General features: G+C 46.2%; 1 protein-coding gene across 1 annotated transcript in view; it reads right to left on the bottom strand.

Annotated features, from left to right (window-relative positions):
* Nucleotides 1-20,181, bottom strand: part of PtA15_10A416 (uncharacterized protein) — a gene marked incomplete at both ends in the record, with an annotated part of 39,874 nt that extends 19,693 nt beyond the window's left edge. Inside the window, 3 exons of the mRNA XM_053160589.1 lie at nt 19,368-19,657; nt 19,741-19,806; nt 19,902-20,181. Coding sequence (XP_053024548.1) covers nt 19,368-19,657; nt 19,741-19,806; nt 19,902-20,181 — 636 coding nt within the window. The remainder of the gene's footprint in view (nt 1-19,367; nt 19,658-19,740; nt 19,807-19,901) is intronic.
* Nucleotides 20,182-20,770: the final 589 nt, after the last annotated feature.

Raw genomic sequence — 20,770 nt, 5'->3', positions numbered from 1 at the left:
GGTTGCAGTTGGGGGTGGAATCATTCCTGCATCCTCTGAGGCCAGCATTTAATTGCACTTGATGAGTTCCTTGGTGACAGCTTATTCCAGTTCTGGGCTAAGGGCATCCAATAGGAATTCTCTGAATTCCTCCAGGTGGGAGCACTGTTTCATTCTTAAGAGGTAATTAGTAATGACTAAATATTTATTGTTGAACAACATGAATTCTTCTGAAGTTTTGATTCCTCCAGCCTGGATTGAGTTGTTGACCAATTGAGTGAGGTCCCTCCTAGTATATCTGACCAAAGAGAGTGGGGATCCATATCTGTCCAGTAGTTGCTTCTTGAGGTCATCCCCGTTCTGGTTCCTGTAAGCCTCCATTTGTTCCACTTCTTCCTTGTAAGAAAAAAAACAAACTGTCTGACCAAATCTATAGAAGAAGCTCCATCAGTTGATCCTACATTTTCATACCTGTTAATAAATTTTTCAATGGTGAGGTTGGTTCCATCAAAGCAGAGTTCTTTGTCCAAGGGCTTGATTTTGACTCCTTTGATTGGTCCTTTGTAGGCTGGCATCCTGGTTTCCTTCTCCAAAAAGTAGACCACAGAATTCTTGGAAGATACAGATGGGGCTGGAGGTGAGTCCTAGGTGAGAGCTTTCAGAAGGTTCAGGTATGTTGTCCCTGTACTGATTGAAGGCATTGGTGGGTTGAAACTGAGGATTGTTGGGGCCAGTGCTGCCTCTGTACTGATTGAAGGTGTTGGTAGGTTGGGGTAAAGGATTGATTGGAGCTGGATCTTCAGGAAGAGGATTGGCTGGTCCAGTAGGGTGAGTTTTGGTATCTTCTGGAGCAGTTGGGATGCGGTTGTTGTTGCTGAAAGTCTCTCCTAGGTTGTTTTTGATAGGATGAGCAGTATCTTGGGAGTGTTCAGACATGTTGAAGGGTAACTATAGAGGAATGAAGTAGTCCAGCTGGATGGTTGGGATAAATGAGAGCCTTTCCAGAAGAGTGAAGTTGAGGATTTTCTTTTTTTTTTGTGAAAAAAGGGTTGAAGGAGTGACTGGTTTAAGGTGGGAAAAGAGGGAAGAATTCAAATGAATGACTTATGGTAGGAAATATGTTTTTTTGTAGTTTTTATGGTTTCTGCACTTGAAGAGGGATGGAATGGAAGGGATTTGTGTAGGAGATAGGAATATAAACTGGTAGTGAAAAAGGTAACTAGGACTAAAATCTAAAAGTAATCAGGCCACTGTTGGGACACCACTTGTGGAACTCCTAAAAGATTGGGAAAGAGCTGTGAGGGGAAATAGTCAACTACACTACTAATAATGTAGAAGAGGCTACAGGTGCTGTTGAGGCTGCCCTCTGGACTAATGCTGATGGAGAGAGGGTTACACTAAGAAAAAGAAAAAGGTGTGGCTGATGGTTCTCTTTGAATTAGATGGCTTTAACACTGATGGGTTTGAGGTGTATCAATACTACTGAGTGAGAGAGGAGAAGTGAGATGGGGAGAAAAGCAGAAGCTGTTGGGGAGTCACTCTGAGATGGGTAATGAGATATATTCTGGAGGATATATTTCTGAGGGGTGAAATGTTATCTAAGTGAGGTGTGTAAAGGTGTTACAGAGAGTATGGGGGGAGGGGTGCATACAAATTGTAGTGGGTGAAAGTGCATGATGGATACAACATCTAGAGGGGTGTTTATATATGTGAGAAGTACTACAGGGGGGTGATACATGATGAGCACATAGTAACAATATATGAAGATGAGCAGTAAGAGCATTCCCACCGCGGGCCCTAAATTGGGTCCCTATTTGGGATTTACCGACCCAACGCGACCCACCGCGGGCGCTAAATACGTCTTAAATTTAAGGCCGGCCCTAAATTTCGTGCCCGAGTCCCCACATGTAGGGACTCGTAGGGACTCTCCTAGGGACTCTCCCTCCTGGTCAAAACCTACTGTCACATGCCAGAGACAGTGAAACTCCAACCCAACCCATTTGATCTCAACCCCCGATATCCTTTGATATCAGTATCCGACCATGGACAACATCCCTCTTGACCCGGCGCTTGAAGCGCTCATGCCAAGCACTGACGGTGAGATTTTGACTAGTTTCTTCTGCAGAGTTCAAAGTTTTTATTGATTTTTTTTGCTTCTTGCAGACCTGATGGAAATAGATGTACTCTCCGCTCCACAGAATGACTCGAGGAAGAGAAGCATCCCGTTGCCAGATGGTCAGTCGAGTACTTGATCTTCTTTTAACTTTTACTTATTTTTCTTTTTGTAGTTGCCGGTCCGAACCCAAAGAATGCTAGAAAGAAAACTGTGAAACCAAGACCCAAGAAAGCTGTCAAAAAGAAAAATCAAGAGCCTCCGGAGCCTCCGAACAAGATGCCGCCGATTGAGGAGGACCACCCACCAGTGTCTGTTGAAGCAAACGAACCCAACAGCGGAGACAGCAGCGAGTCCGAGTCTGACGGAAGGAGAGTTGTTGGCGGGGGAGTGAACCAGGGGGACAGGGGATGTGCCTTTCATCAATTTTTAGAGGCTCATATGGAGGCTAGCGGTGTATGCTGCAGCAGTTTCAGGCGCTAAATCTTGCTGCGCAGCCCCAAGCCGTGACATTTAGCAACCCAAAGATAGGGCCCGCGGTGGGAATGCTCTAATGATGAAGGTTCAATGACCAAGGAGTGTACATGAAAGGTAACTATGTATAAGATGAAATAATGATGAGCATTTGGTAATAACTACAAGAGCTATGAAGGAATGTACAGTGGTTCATCTAATGTTTTTGGCACCACATTTTTGAATGCAGAAGCTCAGGCCACAGCCGTTAAGTCATGAGATTGGCTACAGGGGTTGAAAATAAGTTCCTAAGAATGATTATGAAATCAAAAAAAGTAAAAATAAAAAAATGAAAAAATGAAAAATGTGGAAATTTTTCAATTTCTTGCAAATTTCTCAGAATGTTCATTACTGTTCAAACCAAGGGGGGGAAATTAGAGAGCAAAGTATGGCATACAACAAGAATGATGAAAAATGAAATTTTTTGAAACCATTGCCAATGATTTTTTGGGTGGATGGGTTATCAACCAATTTCATTTGAACTCAGGGACTGTAGCCCAAATCACCACTAATTTGACTCAATTTATTTTATCCAATAAAAATCATTGGCAATGGTTTCAAAAATTTTCATTTTTCATCATTCTTGTTGTATGCCATACTTTGCTCTCTAATTTCCCCCCCTTGGTTTGAACAGTAATGAACATTCTGAGAAACAAGACCCTTTGCAATGTAACAGCAGAACACGTAAATAAAAAAATTTGCCAGCCAGAAATGATATGGCATACATTCAGCCAACTGCTTCAGATTTTGTTTTGCAGGGAAACCACACTTTTTTTCCCTTGTGCCACCAGAAGAAACTCAGAATTTCTTTGTACAACAAACTACGCGCTTGCCGACCTTCTGCGCCAACTGAGTTTTTTTGGTTTAGCTTGAAAAACTCAATGAGGTTCGTCTGGGAGGCTTTGCCCGACTTGATTTGCCCTTCGGCGCCTTCGTTTGAATCAAAGTACACAAGATGCTCGCCCGCGTTGTGGATTGCAAGCCGGGTTACAGCAGGTGATCAATCAGAAAGTGGAAACTTGAATAATCTCCAACAAGCTAGAAAGAGGATCAGTGTACAAGTCACTTGAAAAATGGACAAGTGAACTACTGACCTTTGGGAGGACTTATGTACCGAGCGTCAATATAAGCTTGGACTTAATTTGCAACATCGATGGTCATATACGACCTATCATGACCTTTGGTGATGTACTTGTAAAGGTATTTGATGGCTGTTGTGTTGACGGGAATTTCAACGTTGATATGACATTCAAACATGAGTGTCAAAAATTTGTTGTAAGGAACAACGTTGCCATTTGTGAATGTGGTTGTCTGTTTTGTGAATGTTACTCCTTCATTGCGCCGCAAATATGCGGGATAAGCTCCGTTGATGATGACTGTGCAAGGTGTGAAGGGTTTGGAATAACCAGATTTGCAGTGTTTGCCATTCCAACAGGGTTGACCTGCGCACAGACCATGGAGCATGAACTGAGTCACAAGTTGGTGGAAGCGTGGTTTGTAAAATTCCTCAGGGATTTTGGCAAAAACAATCAAATCAACTTCTTTGGGGGTAAAGGGGTGGTCGTGGGAGTCAAGAGTGATCATCAGGTGGAGGTGAGGTAGGCCTCTCTTCTGAAATTCAATGACCAAACAAATGCAACTACTTTACCCAAGCGCTCCATCTTGAGGAGTTGAAACATTAAGGCCTTCATCTTTAGGTGAAAAACACGTGAAACAATTGTTGGGTGATCTACTGCGGATTTGCCTGCAGAGATGATTGCAATAATTTCTGACCAGTTAGGATTTGCAGTCATTGTAATGAATAACAATGGTGGGCCGTATTTCAGGACAATCACCATTGCATCGTGATATAATTCAGACATCCCACGCGGGCTGCAAATGAATGTTGATGGTAATATAATTTTTGTACCGGTAACAACGGTTCCGTTTTCGAGTCCTTTGACGAGTGCGTTGTATTTGTCTGCCTTTAATTTGCTCTGGTTGGATTCAATGAAAGACGTGCGCGATCTTTCAACGCAGATCTACATGTTGCAGACGAGTTCCTGCAACAGCGCGCGAACGGCGAGTATTGCGGAAAAGTGATCTGGTTGTTCGAATAGTAGAAATGAAAACCATTCCAACGGGCCAAAAACGCGACCTTTGACTGTGAAATAGTCAGCACATGAAAATGTTTAATGGAACAGAGATAAGCTTACCACGTGATGTTACAGCCCGATACAAGCTGTCCCACTGTTGTTTGCCACGTGAAAAGACTAGAGGGTAGCAAAGGGGAAAGTAAGAGGAGTGCATATCTGATATTGCTTGGAGTTGCCCATCTGCACGATGAAGGAGGATCTGTCGTTCTTTGATGATGTCACCTGCCCCCCTTACAATTACTGCACGTCAGACGTTGGTTGATTGTAGCGTTTGGGATCGCACCCAGCGCGGGGGACTCCTTGCAACTTGAAGGTGAGTGATTGTGTTTGCTGCAAAACATTGCGAGCAGTCTTGTAGACAATGGCGTAAGGATTGTTGTGATATAGGAAATCCATAAGTTTCTGAACCGTTGAGAGGAGCATTGCTTGCCTGCAACCCGCATCGCCACCAAGGCCTTGAGCTTTCTGAATGCGGAGCTGAGCTTCATTAGTACCACAATCGCCGACGACAAATATTTGAGAAAACCCAGGATTGTTGCTGTCGAGTGGTTCTACGCTAGAAATGAGATGTACCAAGCCTCCCAACATTCAAAAAATGTTTACTCCATAAGGACCTTGTACAGTGTAGTCGACGTTTGCGCCAAGTGAAGTAAACGATAAAGCGTTGTTATACATACGTATAAGTTGGACAAAATTTTCTGAATCTAGAGGCATCTGTTAGTCAATTGCCGTGATTTTGAAAGATGAACGTACCTGGGCTGGTGCCGTCAAACAAAACTTTCAGTTTTGGGGGAAATTGTGGGGCGGAAGGGGCAAATGAAGGGATGGTGACTTTGTCCTTTTGACAACAGGTTGAGAAGCTAATTGTGGTTTTTGATGCGTCAACGACGGCGGTCTCTTTGCAGAAGTGTAATGCTCGGCATTTGGCACATTGAACATTACACGGGCCAAGGCGATGTGGTAATTTGGAGTCGTTTGAAGCAACAATCATTGGTTTGGTATTTGATTTGAGGGAAGTTACTACGCGGCCAGGTGTTTTGACAAAAGTAATGCTAAAAGCGTACAGGGTTAAGAGTGTGAGGTATGCCGTCATAGAATGATAATAAATGAGGAGCCAGAGATTGCTCCGAGTGTGATGGGTTATGTGAGAAACAAAATCACTCATTAATTGAAATCCCGGGGCCACGTGTAGGATGATTTGAGTGTGAACGCATGAAGGCAGTGGTAGTTGACCCACGATTAACTCAGGAAGTGATGAAGGGCTGCAATGAGATATGGAATGATGTTACGTGGAAGTGTGTGGTTGAAGAAGTCTCTAAAAGGGTGGCAGTGATAACTTGCGTACAATTACCTGCGAACAACGGGAGTGATGTCAGGAACTTTGAGTGATGTTCAGATGGCGTGGGTAATTTGTACTTGTAGAATGTGCAACAAAAATAGAGCCTTTGTGTTTCTGTGAACAACACGGACAGTAGAAGGTTGAGTTGATGACCAAAGAGACTTGATGTGTTGAGGAAGAGGTACCTGTTTTGATTTTGACGGGGGTAGGTACCTGTTTTGATTTTGACAGGGATAATGACTTTGTGTGTGCCTCTCTCAACGGCGCGGAAGGAGTTGAATGTTGAGGTGATGAGCAGGATGTGTGCCTGTGAAAGGGCAAAAGAGAAGGGCTGGTTTGGTTGCTTTTGCTCTGAACAAAACTTGAAGTTGCTTTGGCGGGGTCTCCAAGGAAACAACTGGGGGGGTGCGCGATGAATGCCTGGCAGAGCGGAAGCCGCACGAGTGATGTGGTCATATATCACATTCTACCATCTTCTTGGGTGATAAGCGCTGGATTTCAAATATTGTGTGGAATGGAACATGAAGGACAACATATTGATTGGAACAACAATGTTGTGAGGATGTTTAAAGGAAAATATTCAAGATCAAGATAGTGAGTAGAACAAAGATGCTGATCGAGGGATAACATTGGGAAAGTTTGTGTAGATGGACCATGAAGGAAGTTAACGGATATTGGTGTGAGGATGTTAAGTGGGTGGCTTCTCAGTAAAATTATGATAAAACAATGAGAGATAAGATGAGCGCGGAATATAATATGTGACATGTAAAGTAAATATCAAGTGCGGAAGCTGTGACAAAAACGTTGAATGAAGCGTGATGTCTAATCAAGAGCACTTCATGCGTTTTGCAGCGTCTTTGAGGATTTCCTTGCAGGGGCGGCCTTGGCGTTTAGGGAGTACCTCCTCTTCACTCTCCTCTTCAAACTCTTCTTCTGAAGCGGTTTTGCCTTCTTGGGAAGGGTCAGGCGACGGGATGGGAACCTTGCCTTTGCCTTTGAAAACCTTTGAAGGCATACCAGCGGAAGATGAGTGTTAATTCTTTGAACAACCCAATGTGGAGGGGTTGCTGGGAAGCGGCTTTTTGGGTGTAAATTTTGTCCTGCAAAAAAAAGATGTGAGTAATTTAGAAAATAACCGGAACGATTGTGTAATACTTACAGACTGCGAATTTGTTTACCGGTTGAGGAGCAAGTTACGCTGGTTGATGCAATGTTGGAGGTGATGCCGATTTGATGGCCGGATGTGACGGCGACATGTGCAACCTGAACAATGGAAATGAGCTGAAGTCAATATGAATGTGAGGAAAACAAACAAACAACAACAACGGCCATATGAGTATCCATTTCGAAGTCAACTAATTGTCCAGCAATTTTGACCTCGCGGCCAACAACAAACAAGTTGAAAGTTTTGATTTGAAGTTTGGAGCCGGGTACAATGTACTTGATCAAAAAACGTTTGTGTGCGCGGTCCTGTTAAAAGAAGCGGTGAGAATTGTCACTAACGGTAAGGTGTGGTGTGGCTTACTTGAGGATCCCAGTTGCTATGTGCGACAACGACTTCCAGGTTCCAACTTGCAGGTACCTTTCCCGCTAGCGCTTACAACTTCTTGGTGTGATATAACCATGCCAAGGGAATTGAAATTAGCCTGATTAGTGAAGTTGAGAGTGTTGTCGGCGATAGGCATGACAGGAGCAACCATCTATTGGACATAAGTGAGCTTGGGAGTGGAGCCGTCATTGAGGGGTATGAATTTCCCGCTGAGGTAATATATCATCGTGGGGTCAAGCAAGTTGTGGAGGGCCGTATTGGTAGTCAAGCTAATTTTAAAATCTTCCGTCTTTGTGCTAAGAGGACCTGCGCACTGGAGAAAGCTAGGAGTAGTAACATTGCCGTACTGGTTTGCCCAAATGGCTTCAGGAATAGACTGGTGGAGGGGTCAGCAATTGGTGAGTGGTCAAGAGGACTGGTGGACTGACCTTGCTTAAAGGTTCAAAGAGGCCTGTCATACTGGCTGGATGGTTTGGAGTGCGGTTGAGAGACATAGTAGAGTGTTTGTGTCTGGGGAGGTTAATTTGAGGACAAGTTGAAGTTTGAGTCAAATGCGAAGGGTGGATTTCAGGTATCGAGGTAATGAAGAAGTATAAAAAGTAGATTGTGGTATGGGGGAGGAATAAAAAATTGGTCCACGTTGGGGGAGATTTAAAGTGCTGAAGCCCAAGTTGTGGGTGTGTGGATGTTGTTGTGGACCAATGAGGGTGGAAGGATCAGGCAAAAGAGGAGATTGACTGGCCTGGATAAGATGAGGAGGTCTGTGAGCTCCCGGGCGTGGCGAAGCGGGTTCAAGGAGTGTGAGGAACGTGGGTTGCAACCAGGGCCATACTTGTGAACAATAAGCGGCTTGCGAACGTGGATTGTGGACCAGAGCCTGCAAGCATTGATTGGGGAGATGGGGCAAGGTACCTGGAGAAGAGTGGTGAAAAAAGAAGGGCCGCGGTGAGCATGGAAAAGCCAACTGTGGTTACTAATTGATTAATTGAATAATACCGGAATGAACTGCGGGAGTAGGTGGAAACGGTGAATTGAGAAGTGTGATCTTGTGAGTGGGCAAGGCGAATATTGAAATGTGGGCCAGGTGGAAATAATACTCAAATAGCGCTTGGAGGCAAGAATTGAGTATAGACGGTCCGGCAAAGTCAACGGTAGTAGAGCATCAGAAACCGGGCTGGGCTAGGCGTGTTGATAAGTGGTCTGGCGAAGTCGACGGTAGTAGATCTTCAGGAAGCGGCCTGGGCGAGGCGTGTTGATAAATGTTGTGGTGAAAGCAACGGTGGTAGCGCGTCAGGGACTGGGCAAAGCTAAGATGTGGGCCAAGGTGAAGGTGATACCCCGAGAGCAGTTGCAATAGCTGCGACGTGTATTGTGTACAAGTGGCGTGACAAGATAATCCAATATCCGTTGTGAGAGCAGTGGTGTGGCAAAAGCAATGGTAGTATGGCATGAGTAGGTGCATGAATAGCGGAGAGGACGATGATGTGGATGGTTTGTGGGAGTATAAGAAGGGGGAGATTGTTGGAAGTGAAAAGCCAGGGGATTTGGTTTTGTTCCGCCCCCTCCCTGGGAGCCACCTGACCGCTTGGTTAGGGCCTCCCTGGACACCTTTAACAACCGGCCCTCTTTTGCTTGTTGCTGCGGCACGGCTGGAGGGTCATCCATAGGGCCTCCGGGCCTTTGGGGATTTCAACGTGTGGAGTGATTTTTTTGTGAAGTGCTGGAATTTTTTTTGGTGAAATGAAATACGCCAAAACTTAGATCTTGAGGTCTAGGAATGTGTGGATTTAAGAAAGTGGGATTTGCAAGAAATTGAAAAATTTCCACATTTTTCATTTTTTTATTTTTACTTTTTTTTACTTCATAATCATTCTTAGGAACTTATTTTCCACCCCTGTAGCCAATCTCATGACTTAATGGCTGTGGCCTGAGCTTCTGCATTCAAAAATGTGGTGCCAAAAACATTAGATGACCCACTGTACTGCTGATTCATATGAAGAGAAAAATGAGTAATGAAGTTATGTAAGATCTGCAGTCCTATGTAGCTATGATACTAATGAATGACATATGTAATAATGCTAAGGATACGTATGAAGAAAATACATGCCAATAACTGCTAATCCATTTGGAAATCCTAGGTGAGATGAGTGGGTGACTAGGGGTAAAATGGGGTGTAGAATCTGAATATGAAGTAATGATGAAGTATTTATGAAGGGTTTATGAGATATGAGGGTGATAGTATGAATAGGAACAGGGTTACCACAACGGTGGTTGAAGGCAAGCGGCGGAGACAACAGGAGTTGGTGTGAGAGCGGAGCTTGGCGGATTACGTGCGTGTGTGTATAGCGCTTGGCGGATGATGAGTGTGCGTGTGTGAACGGAGTTAGCAGATTGTGTGCATGGGAGGCGGGCGGAGGATATCTTTTAGTTCTCTTCCTTTTCTCTATAAAACCACAGTGGGGGAGGGAGGATTCATCATGGGACGCCCCACAGACTCTCTTTTTACGGTTTTACTTTACTTTGTGGATTGTTGTGCTTCTTTTACTCTGTGTACGTTGCGGAATTGCTTTATGTGTTACAGTTGTGCTTGCTTTACGGCTGTTTTCTTGCGGTTTTTTGCGGAGTTTTGTGGCGGAGTTATCTTCTTTATCCGGTGGAGCTTTATTTTTACGGTTTACGTCTGCGGAGCTTTATCATATTACGTGCCATACTTTATTTATCCCACTCAGAGCCCTACAACGCGGCGGAGCTGCGGAGCGGAGTTTCTCCAGATCACCCAACTTTACCTGGGAATCATCTTGGAGCGGCGGAGTCCTGCAATTTCTACACAGTGACCACTTTTGTTCATCACAACAGATGTTTTTTTATTAATATTAAGCTTGTGAATTTTAGTCCTGCACCCATCATTTAAGGATGAGTACTTCAAATTAGCAAATTGGGTTGGTTTACTGATCTTTCACATATCTCAATATCCCAGGACAAGTATGCTTGCTGGCCTTGGCAACGCAGCGGCCGCCCGAGGCAGATACTCAGCATCCGACGCATTTGATTTCTGGCTGGCCAATGGACTTATCCTGGATGGTAACAATTCTTTCAATCCTCTCAAGTGGTGGCTTCAACATATGCGTTCCAGAAACACGCATGGCGGCCTTGCACATATGGCGCTTGATAATTTAAGTTGTCCAGGCAAGTCAACTACCTAAAGATTAATATTTTTACTGCATCCATCTAAAATCTTTCAAACTTGTTTCATTGGCAACCTCTGTTGATGTGGAGAGAGCATTCAGCTTTGGTCGGGATTATGTTTTGGCAAGAAGGCACCAACTCGGACCAAACTCAATAAGTGGCAGAATGACAGTTGCTTTCTATTCAAAGACCAGAAGAATCAAATATGGTACCCTCGCTGCATGAAAGAAAAGGATTCCAGCAAGACCACAAAGAAGTATAAAAGAAAGGTAATCCTTGTAGATGAAGATTAATCTAAGTATAAGTTATTTTAGATAGTTTACATAGTAGGAATTAGGCTGTTCGGTGATGCTCACAATATATGAAATAGTGAATTAGTATTCAAGGGCTGTCTATGACAATGGAGACAAAAAATAGCGCTGGAGGCACCCGTGGTACCAGCCAGGCGGTGCCAGGTGCGGTACTAGGTACCTAATTTGGGCTGGAAAACAAGGGGACCCAGGTACCGGTTGGCACCAGGGTCTAGATCAACAATCCCTAAAGACATCACCAGACAGCATAATCAGAGAAAAGGAAAGAAATAGAGGGAAAACAAAAACAACCCAAAAGCAAAAAGAGTGGAGATAACACCGCTTTCAGGCCCATTTCAGGTACCTAGTACCACATCTGGCACCGCCTGGGAGGTACTGTGGGTACCGCCTGTGAAATTTTTTGGTGTGGCAGCATCTTGCTTTCCTGCTTGGCCTTGCTCCATCCAGTTTGATGCCGTCCTTTGCAACAAGCTGGAAGTCAAACAAGCCACTGTTTTCCGGGAGGGACTCCTCCCGGCAAGCACTGGCTCTCCTCTTTGACCGGAATCCCTCCGGTTGAAGAGGAATACATACATCTGACCGGAGCTCCGGTTGGGGAGGAGGACACACATCTGACCGGAGGAATTGATCCATCCAATTGGCGGCATGTACACCTCTTTGACCTGAGGAATGTCTCCGGTGTGGTGTGCCAAATGTGTTTCAAGTATCAAATTGCATAAAGTCACAGTTTAATATTGAGAAGGAGACATATTTCTAGATACATTATTGCATAATTGAATTCTACAGGTCATTTAACCCCTATTCACTCACTGGAACCACTAGGCTAGCTGTACTCAGTCAAAAGTTATTAGGATTATACTGTGTTCACAAGCATGATTACATACTGTAGAGATATTGTTATATATAGTACATAGTATAGACTTAGACTCAAGTACATATTTATAGTGTATGTAGTGGCGTGGTTTGGCTCTGCCCACGGCATGGTTCCACCTGTGGACACCTCCATTGTTGTTTGTTTGGCTGCACCCAAAATGGTATGGGCACCATGGACACCACCACCACCACCACATGGACACCTGTATGGCAGTCACACCAGCAAAAATCCCTCACAAGGATCCCCACCAGAAAAAACCCCTCACATTTTACTATAAGAGGAGGACCTTTCCCCTCCTCAGGCTCTGCATTCCACTCAAACAATCCTAACCAGAACACACATCTCACTCAGAGTTACAAGTCACATCCACATAAAATCCAGTAGTGTGATCTCAATCAAGTTGCCCATCAACATTTTTCATGCCTCAGAGTAGTTCTAAGTAGTCAAGTAGCAAGCATCACCCACTTGTGCTCTTAACAAGTCAAAGTGATCTTGACCAATTTTGCTCTTAACTGAAGGTTAAGGAAGAGGGCAAAGACACTTCAAATAGTTCACAGATAACATCAGTTCTCTCAGAAGTTTTGTATCAGTTTATCTCCGCTTTCATATCACAAACATATCTAAGTATGTTAAATCCACACTTTCATGGAAATTGGGTTTAGAGATGGCCAAACAGGTCCGGGTACCCGCGACGGGTGCGGGTACTTGCTGTGAATTTCACCAATTTTGGACACCCGGACCCGGACACGGCACCCGCCGACGGGTACCGGCGGTAATTGAGGCGGGTACCGCAGGTACCGCACTGGTGACCGATTGAGTGGGGTATGTACACACCCCTCTTGATGGCCGGTCATTGAAAGCAGTACACACCCCTCTCAATGACCGCACATTGAGTGGGGTGCACATCTCACTCAATGACCGGCCATCAAGTGGGATGCGCACTCAACCCAATGACCGGCCATCGAGTGGGGGTGTAGGCCGGTCATCAAGCAGAGTACACACCCCGCTCAGTGACCGGCCATCGTAATCACCCCACTCAATGTCCGGTCATCGCGTGGGATGGGTAGGTGTGGACTCCGCTCAACAATGGCCGGTCATTGAGGGTGTGTACTCCACCCAATGACCGTTCATCAAGTGGGGTGTGTACTTGGTGACCGGTCAATGGTCATTGAGTGCGCATCCCACTCGATGGCTGGTCATGGAGTGCACCGGCCATCAAGTGAGATGTGTGTCCCGCTTGATGTCGGGTCATCAAGCGGGGTGTGTACTCCGCTTGATGTCCGGTCATCAAGCAGGGTGTGTACTCCGCTTGATGTCCGGTCATCAAGCGGGGCGTGTACTCTGCTTGATGTCTGGTCATCAAGCGGGCTGTGTGCCCCACTCAATGGCCGGCCATCGAGTTGGTTGATGGCTGGCCATTGAGTTGGTTGATGGCCAGCCATCAAGTTGGTTGATGGCCGGCCATCCACTGCTGACAATGGCGGACCTGTTTGGTACCTGGGTACCCGGTGATTTTCTGGCCCAAATTGCATACCTGGACCCGTACACGGCACCTGCGGACGGGTACTCAAAGGGCAGTGGCGGGTACCCGCCAACGGATGCCAGGTACCGCCAAACGGGTACCCACTGGCCATCTCTAATTGGGTTCATGGGTTCACCCTCCCCCTTTCCCAAAAGGCCCCAAAAGGGGCCTGCCAGTGGCACAGTGGCCAACTTGGCAATATTTCCCACAGTTCCCTTCTTCCCAGGCAGAAGTATGTTTGACTTTTCTGCCGTGTGAATTAAATTCTAAGTCCCCAAACATTAATGCCTCGGACTGATCCCCCAATTCATGAACCATGAATGAAAAGGGACCGGATTCTCCCACCTCTGCCTGTTGCAAATGCAAGGGGAGAGAGGTGGGCAAATGGTTGGTTAAATAAATTGCCCAGCCTGAGCAAGTGCAACAGGGGAGTAAAATTTGCCTCAACCTGTGTGTCAGCCTTAGAGTCAACACAGTTGACCTAAAACTGCCTTTTATCTCCATTTTGTACCTAAATGTGTTTATATCTTTTTAAAATTAAGACATAAGGTTGTTTTGACTTCAGATTCTGATTTCTCATGCAATTTTGACCCTAGTGTTCACTGATCACTTTCCAATATCTCTGCTCCTTCATAGAGTTTGTGGTTTGTGACACGCATGCGCAGCGGCGCCGTGTAGTCGAACCTGAGCGCTCCAAACCACATGTACATGTGTGATTATGTCATCCAACTTTGAAAATTTTCGAAGTCAGGATCCCCCATGCAGCTGGAGGATCCACAGACTTCAGACAACCAGAACCACACCCCCAGATAACCCAGGATCAACCCCACAAGGATACCTCACTCCCAGTACACCTACCGTCACAGGCGCCTAGGATATTGACAGTAAGTATACCTTTGTTTGAACCTTGATTATCTCAGAGTGAAACTCTGTGTCTCTTGACTGTTTCTTTTCCTTCTCTTTTTACCCAACTCCATCAAGATCAAAGGTTCCTCTGTTAAACCTAGACTTAGTCTAAAAATCAGAGCAGATTAGTTTACTATTCTGTGTTCCCCCACCGTCTCCTTGGTGCGCGCGGAGGCTGTAGCCCCTGTTGGTCTGGCACAGCTGTCCTTACCACTTTTCCAGGTGGTTCAAGTTGACTTTGAGGATCCTGATAGACCCCCTCCAGATCATATCTTTCTCTCTCCTTCTGTTTGTAGTTCTTTATCCCAAGAAATACAACCAGTGTTGCCCATTTCTCTTGTGTCCTGTTGTCACTTTAGAGGCACAGGCTCACACTGTGCAAGTGCAACAGGGGATGTTTTTTCCTTCTTTGTGTGATGAATGTTTTGACCCACCTTTGCAACTGCAGCAGGAGGACAAGATAAGACATAATCAGCCTGCACAAGCGCAACAGGGGATTGAGATGAAAGATTAAAGCCCTCAGACCTTTTCAAATGCAAAGGCGGAGAGTGTTAACCAACGGATTGTGCTCAACCTCTGCAACTGCAAGAGGGGAACTTGACCCGTGAAGGCCCAGCCCCCGTTGAGGCGCATTTATTTATTGTCTACCTCCCCTCGCTCCTCTTTTTTTCTCTAGATCAACAGCGCACACATGTTTCAATAAGTCCAGGGGAGTCCTCCCCATTTTGGCCCACTCCAACACTGCAAATCTTTACAGCCGTGTGGCGCTGTCCGAGAAAAGCAACCGGGACCCTTCAAACAAATCAAAACAAATCAGAACATTTGTCTTTAGATGACCTGCACACTTTTTTGTTGCTATGGATGTATATGTACACACCCAGGCCAGAACCTCTTTTGGCCAAGGCGGGTCTTTTTTGACGGTTCTCCCTCTCAATGATGCTGCGCCTTTGGTGCACCTTCCTAAACCACGAGAGGCTTTGACTGTCACGTGTGGCGGAATTTTTTTTCTCCAGCTTTGTACAGGGAAATACCGCTTCCCAGGTCATGAGGGTATTGTTGCTGGTAGTGATCCCTCAATCACGAAGGCCGAGCTGCATCTTGTGCATCCCCAGGAGTCCCGCCGATCACGCCCGCCCGCTACACAGGCCACCAAAACCTCCTCGGCCTGCGCATACTTGCCCAATGCTGTTTGCTTCGCCTCCGGCCACGGCTTTTCCCAATGGCGTGAAGGCTCTGGAACCCAGCCGTTGAATACTACCTGACAAGGTAGAGGGCCCTGTGGCTGCAATCATGTATCTCACACACTCCGCCGATGTCTAAAACCACTCGCCCACCATCATTGAGATTAGCCCCCCCTTCCTCCTTGAACTAAGCCTGACCCCCAGGAGGGGGAGGAGAAGTAGGCCGGTCATCGAGAGGAGCAATAACTGTAACCCGGTCATTGAGAGGAGAAACACACCTCTTGGTGACCGGGACCAGACCGTTCATACATTGAGGGGATCAAGTGCTCCTCTCAATGGTTCCGTTTTCCGGTCATCGTGAGGAGTCAAGACTCCCCTCAATGACCGGAGCAAACCGTTCATCACTCATCTCGTTGAAAGGTTTGCTCCGGTCATTGGGGGAGTGTCCATATACAACAATCAGCAAGGCATGTCCAATCCGCCGCTAAGTGTGGCGCATCTGAGGGTTTAGGGGAAGTATTCCTTTTACTTCCTTGAACTTTTTCAACAAAAATGTAATGTTGTCTAGGATGGCCCAAGAGGCTTGTTTGGTCTCTCCAAGTCATCCGAGTTTGGGTTAAGAAGGGAGGAAGGTTCTTGGGTCTTTCTTCCTTTACTGGCCTCCTCTCTTCTTCATTTTTGGTGGCCTTGTAGGCCGCCCAGAAGAGAGGAGTGTCTAGGAGTAGAAATTCCTTGAGACCATTGTCACTAAGGAACGGTGTCCTCTTCCTTACCCTAGGCTGCATTGCAGTCCCTAAGGTCTGAGCCCGACCCGTAACTCCAGTGATTCTGGAGCCCTGCTCAGAGCTAGCCTCCCATACTCATTAGTTCTTGTTGTGTATCCGACCCTCTCACTAGCTCGACAATATCTTTGCAAGATGATGTATTGATTGCATCCATTCTCTTTCATGTTAATGCATATATTCTATTAGTTCTTCAAGGTCCTGTGGTACCTCTATTCGGAGTTCATCGTGCTTCTTGTGGCCTTCTCTTGAACCTCTTGAGAGGGCGTCCGCGCGGTTTCCTGTTGATGTTACACGCTTTGCCACAAGGTCCACTTCACGTTTGATCCACATATGTTGTATGATCTTCCATTTGCTGTTCACAAATCAATCTTTTGACTTGCGTTTGCTAATTACGGTTTCTGTTGTTGTGTTGTCTGTCCAGACAATGAAACTCTTGCTCTTTCTTGCTCCAAGTTTAAGCAACATGATTAGTCCGAGTCTCACCGCTATGGTTTTGAGTCGTGAAATTCTTTCTTCCTCTTTGTCCAGGTCGTCTGCTATTCCCTCGCCTAGTTTCTCTAATGATTTCAGGCGAAATTGTGCCCAGTGTTGCCCTATGAGAACACCAATTCCGTAACCTGTTGACGCGTTGCCGACCCAGCCGACTTCCGTAGGTTCTGGCGCTGCTATTAGGCGAGTCGGGCGGAAGTTCTTCAGGCTTGTCAGCCAAAAGTGGATGTCTTCTTTGACATCTTTGGGTAGCAGCCTTGTCTTCCATTTGTAAACCCAGTTCTTCAGCATCCGGTATAGGCTACACAGGTAGCATTGGAGTTGAGGCAGGATAAATGACACGTGGTTTAGCCGTCCAACCATCACTTCAACGTTTGTGTAGGAGAATTTGGCTCCAATCTCCAGGAAGTCTTTGATTTGGCTTATGCGCTTGTCTAGTTTCTTGTTTGGTAGTCTGACCGTCTTCTTGACCCCATTCCATACAAAACCCACGTATTTCTGTTCTTTGAGAAAGGGAGAGTATTTCTCTTTGTTTGTCTTTACTCCCAGCTGGTCGGACCACTTCACTACATCCGTCATTAGTAGTGGGGAGGTGACAGATTTTACAAAGAGGTTGTCTTCGACCCATCTGAAGATTGCTCTGACGTGAAATCAGCTAACATGATTTTCTTCCAGGCGTCTACCGGTCTGCCAAAGGAGCCGCAGCCCGCCACGCCTCCAAATTTGATCCTAGTGTCAAGCATGATTCCTCCGTTAAAATCTTGTACCATAAGGTACGGCCATTGATTGGGTGCAGTAGGGATTTGCCGGTACGCCTTTCCCAGTCAAAAAGAGCTAACAGTATGGGCTCTTTGTTCTTTCTCAAGTATGTTGCTACAACGTTGAAGTCGTCCCAGGTGGTCTTGAAGTCCTTGGAATCTATGAATGAGTTAACAGAAGGAATCCCTGGCTGTCCGTGCGGGAAAGAGAGGTCGTTAATCGGCCTCAACAACCCATCCCCATTGATCACGGCTCCTAGCGGATTTGTGCGGAAGAAGGGAAACTTTTTGTTGACCTGTTGGCGAGTATAAGGCCCAAACATCCTTCCAGCGGCGCCCTCCTTCGCAATTGAATCTTCAATCTTGGCTTTAGCTTGCATTGCCGAGTCGTGGTTTGGTGATGTGAAGAACGTGCCGTTCCCCTCTATGTAATGTTCTGGTATTCCTTCATCAAAACCTTCACGGAATCCTAGCAGCACATTGTTGAACTCTGGAAGGAGCCCAGCTGCGCTCAGAGCTGCTTCCCATTGCAGGAGGTTCATCTCGCATGAAACCGCCTGAGGCCAGCTTATTTCTGTTACTGTATGAGTGTCCGGTACAGGTTTCCTTACTCCTGCCCCCATCGATGAACCACTTTTGCCCTGATCTGTCTCACTAAATTTGGGCACCAGAGGGCAACATATCAGAGTTGTCCCCTTCTCTCTTTTTTTTTTTTTTTTTTTTTTACTTCTGCACTCTAGTGCGCTCTCTGATTAAATTTGCGCAGCATAGAGCAATGGCAAGGTTTTTTTTCCCAATGATATTCCATTGCTTGCGCATACAACTTCTAAATGTGGAGAGGAAACATAAGAGTTGTGGACAGGAGCCTACTAATGGTTGCAGTCTTTCCTGTATGACCCTCCGCCGCCGCCATCACACTCATTGTGGTGCGGGTTGAAGCGGTTTCCCTTGTACCCTCCCTGTCATTGGGTCTGCTGGTTAGAACCCTCGGACGGCTTTGGGGCTTACTTGGCGGGGTTCTGACTATGTCCGGTCTTGGCCAATGGTTGTTGTAAGTGGAGCGGGGTGTTGTTGGAGTCGTTTGGTTTGGACTTGGGTAGGCCGATGATTGAATCCCGGCTTACTTGCCTACCGCCAGCCGCTTAAGGGTTGTTGGTGAATTCGACTTCTTCGAACCTAGCAGCCTTGGCATACATCTTCTGGACGATTGTCTCTCTATAAAATGAGATGTTGACCACCAAGAGACGTCCATCGCTTAAAGGCACCCTTGCCAAGAAGGCGTTGACTCAAACCGTGATGTTGTACCGCAAACCCGTCATGTATCCATAGTTCTGTATGATGGCGTCGCAGTTCCGCTTATGGCCTGACAGCCATACAAGGAACTTTGCATGAGTGGGGATTTTGGCTACTGCTGCGTAGAATCCTTGATGATTCACTGACCATTTGTTGTAGGTCTGGAGGTATTTGCTGGGGAATGGAAAGCCTGTGTATTGGCTCCTGTCTGCTTGTTTTTCTTCCGATCGGGGCTGCTTTTTGCTGTAATGAAGCATAGCTTTCTCTTGCCAAGCCTTGTTGAAGATGGCAAGTGGTAGAGGGTTCCTTAACTTCTTCAGGTTATTGTTGAAGAATTGGGTCAAGCCGATGTCGTCGCTAGTAGGAAATGCCGTGTCGTCAAATACCAATGCGCCTTTCTTCCCCAGTTGGTCCGTGATCCCAATCGTATCAACATCATTAGCGTCATTGACGGTTGAATTGAGCTTTTTTGCTGGGATCACACTCAAAAATCCGACTTTTTGGACTGAGCTCGTTCCGTTCGAGTCGTTGCTAGGGGGGTTGGCGACTCCAGTAGGACCAGTGGCGACTTGGGATAGACCTTCACAGATCTTTAGGAGGATCCTGGCCTTGGAATGATCGCCTGATTCCGCGGCTTCTTCCGCCTTATTGAACATCTCAAGGATCCTTGTCTGGAGGGATCGCTGGGCTTTTGGATGTCCTTTCGCTGCGACAGGGTTTGTGGCTGTTAGATGGATCCGAGATACAATGTCTTAGCTTCCCTATTCCATGGTAAATTTCCTGGATTCCTGTCTTTTGGTTACCTACCTGAAGTCAGTCTTCCCTTGCAGGCTTTCTTGGCGGTCGCAAAATCTTCCGTGCCTGGATCTCTGACTGAATGGTGCAACACACATACGTCTGTCTCAGTTCCTTAATTCCTCTGGGTAATTCCTTTGGTGTTTCCTGACGAGACTGATTCCTTGACTTACCGGGCCTAACAATCTCCATCCAATTGTTTCCTAAGGTTTCCTGGATGTTGTCCCGGTCGTCCTGTCCGGACTCTTTGTATTTTTCTGGAATCTTGGATTTTGCCCGCGTAACAATCTTCTTCGCTGCTCCTTTCCCTGCCGTGGTGGCTGTTTTGGATCCTGACATCTTCTTTGGTTTTTTCGCAGGTGGTTCTTGAGTTTGGTGCGTTTCTGCTTTTAACTCCTCTTGCCTTGTCCCGGTTGGAGTTTGGTCGGTTTCTGCTGCTGTGCTGCTTTCCATTGCTTTTTCTTTAACTGCGTTAGTTGCTGATTGGATGAGACTTAACATTTATTGCGTCTAGGCAAAAAAAAAATTCTTCCTCTCTCCCTGCTAATGGCGGGCAGCGATCCGGCGAGGTTTACAAAGTTGCTAGCGGGAAGATCCTTGCAATAACGTGAAGCTTGCCGGTACCTTTTGACGCTGGGCCAACTAGGTTTCGCCGGCCTCCGCAGCAGTCCGCGTGTCAGCCGGGCTACTATAATAAGTTAGAGCCCGGCTAACTATTGTAACATTACAAAAATTGTATGTACTAATAGCGGCGCAGAGCGCCGCGTACAAAATAACCTTCTTTCTTAGAAAGTCCTAGCTGCGGCGCGGAGCGCCGCGCACAGAATAAAAACAGCAAATAAATACATAAATAATAATAAGAAAGATCCCTTAGACGAGTAAGGATAATAAGCTCCGGCCAAAGAATCGGGAGGAGAAAGAATAACAGTTCAAACCCGTTCTCAAGCCAAGAGAACGGGTCGCAAGACACTCTCAAGAGACTACTAAACTGAGAGTAGTCTCCATGAGAAATAGAAGGATTTCGGTCGGGGAGGAGAGAAAC

Source organism: Puccinia triticina, chromosome 10A (genome assembly GCF_026914185.1).
Source record: "Puccinia triticina chromosome 10A, complete sequence".
Taxonomy (NCBI): domain Eukaryota; kingdom Fungi; phylum Basidiomycota; class Pucciniomycetes; order Pucciniales; family Pucciniaceae; genus Puccinia; species Puccinia triticina.
This window is presented reverse-complemented; position numbering and strand designations above follow the sequence as displayed.